The 2,303-nt window shown below is 29.3% G+C and overlaps 1 protein-coding gene across 1 annotated transcript; it reads left to right on the top strand.

The window, feature by feature from the left end:
• The first annotated feature begins 231 nt into the window (after positions 1–231).
• On the top strand, positions 232–995 carry LOC110613872 (PRA1 family protein D). Its single transcript, XM_021755246.2, has one exon. The coding sequence runs from the start codon at positions 302–304 to the stop codon at positions 917–919; it is 618 nt and encodes a 205-aa protein (XP_021610938.1). The 5' UTR covers positions 232–301; the 3' UTR covers positions 920–995.
• Positions 996–2,303: the final 1,308 nt, after the last annotated feature.

The raw sequence follows: 2,303 nt of genomic DNA, 5'->3' as shown, positions 1-2,303 counted from the left end.
AAAAATAATCAAGGAAAGTAGACTTGTACAAGTCAATGAAAAGGAAAAGAATTTTTTTTTTCTTTTTAAAAAAAAAACAAGGTAGATGGACGACTTTGAAGCAGCGGTGAGACTCTTGACTTGTTAATAAATTTTTTAAATATAAAAGATTAACTTCTTAATGATGATATTATTCAGGGATATTTTTGTAATTCATCTCAACAATTCTCTCTCTATATATTTACACAGGCACCTAAATCTGAATCTCCCCTCATACTTCAAGGTTTTCAAGAGCAATTCCTTACAAAATTAATCAAGAAACATGGCTAGCCACGGAGCAATACAGAGGCCAAGCGCCGCCACCAGATCAGACTCCCCTCTTGATTCTAGTAACCCGAGAGCTTCAACGGCGGGAACAAACTGGAGCAACTTCAAGCGTGCAGAATTCAAACTGGTGTGTCCCTTCAACATCCCTTCAAGCCCAGAAGCAGCTGCTCTAAGAATCATCAAAAACCTAAGCCATTTCGCATTGTATTACACTCATTTTGTCTGGATTATTCTGTTCATTAGCCTAATCCCAAAGCGAAAGCTCTCTCTGATACTCTTGGTGATCATGACCTACATAGGATCTTTGTTCCTCTTGCTGTTACGTGCCGTGCCGAGTTCTAACATTGTTCATAAGATTTTGGACAAAAGAGTTGTGCTTCCTTTGATATTTGTCGCAACTGTGGTTCAGCTTGTCGTGACTGATGCTGGTTTACATCTTCTTGTGACGTTGGCTGGCTCTTTGCCTTTCGTTTTGGTTCATGCTGTTTTGTGGGTTAGAGAGGATTTCTCTGTTGAGGAAGAGGGTTATGTTGGTGGTGGCCGCGGCAGCGGCGGTGATGGTGCTTCCGGAGAGTTGCTTCCTCTTGTGCAGGAGTCATCGTCAATGGTTTGAATTTTTTTCCTCCCCAAGTGGTGTTGTATGGTTAAGAAATTTTATGGAAAAACAATAAACAATTTGAATTTTAAGCTATATTCAATCGTCATGCCATGGAATGAAACTCGTTGACTAGGAAATAGAGTTTTTACCTTTCATTGCTTGGATAATTTATTATTTTATTTTAATAGTATTTCTTATATTTTCTATTTTTTAAAATTATATATACATAATTTATTTTGAAAAAAAATAATTTAAATGAATTTTTTTATAAAATTATGTAACAATTCAATTTTTTTTAAAATAAAAAAATTTTAAATTAAAACTCTTTTTGTTTTATAAAAAATATTTTTTATATTTTTTTATATTTAGAACACTCACAAAAATTAATTAATAAAAAATATTTTTTTAATTAAAAAAATATTTTTTTTTAAATAGAAAAAGTCATTTTCTGTATATTAAAAATCTTGTTAATATTTTCATATATAAATTTTTTAATATATTTTATTTTTAAATTAAAATTAAATAATGAAAAATAAATTATTTATTAAAAATGTTCTTTAAATATAAATTAATTTTTACAAATAAATGGAGATTAAAATTGATTTTTTTTATTTTAAATAAGAGAATTGATAAAAAAAAATTAATTAAATTAAATTTCAACATAAATTTTAATTTCAAATGTAAGGATAATATTTAATTAATTATGAAAAACACAATTTAATTATTTATTAAAATTTTGAAGTATCACATGGCTAAATTAAAATTTAGTTTTAACTGATTATTAATTATTTTTTCTAATGTTTCTTAATTTCTAAGAATATAGCAATGTAAAATCTTTGTTCCGTAATTATAATAAGAAAGTGTATGAGTAAACTATTTTTCTCTAAGTATTTATTATAAGAATATTCATGGGTTCGTATTTGCAGAAACGCTCCGAACGTGAGCCACTTGTTGTTTGCCAATGACAATTTTTTATTTTTTCGGGTCACTGAAATGGAATGTTGGGCAATGAAAGATATTTTGAATATATATGAAATAGTCTCTGGACAATTTTAGAAATCTGAAATTTTTTTTTTAGCTCAAATATCCCTCACGTCAGATTATTGTTATCATGCTGGATGTCTATAAGCCATTCATCATGGTCGTTATCTAGGCCTACCATCCTTGATTGGTTGGAGCAAGAGACAAATATTTGAATGTCTTAAAGATAAATTAGTCTCTGCAGCGTTAAAAGGAGAAATTGTTATCAAGCGTTCAGAAAGAGATACTAACTAATGCTATATAAATAATAGGCAAACGTGAGTCATGAGTTGTTATCACGGAATAGATTCACAGAATAAGGATTAGGTGAGTATGAAATGCAGACCAACATCGGAAAGAGAAGATCTAGACATTTTAA

Source organism: Manihot esculenta, chromosome 4 (genome assembly GCF_001659605.2).
Source record: "Manihot esculenta cultivar AM560-2 chromosome 4, M.esculenta_v8, whole genome shotgun sequence".
NCBI classification, from domain to species: Eukaryota; Viridiplantae; Streptophyta; class Magnoliopsida; order Malpighiales; family Euphorbiaceae; genus Manihot; species Manihot esculenta.
The sequence above is the reverse complement of the archived record's forward strand: the minus strand, read 5'-3'. Positions and strand labels throughout refer to the sequence as shown.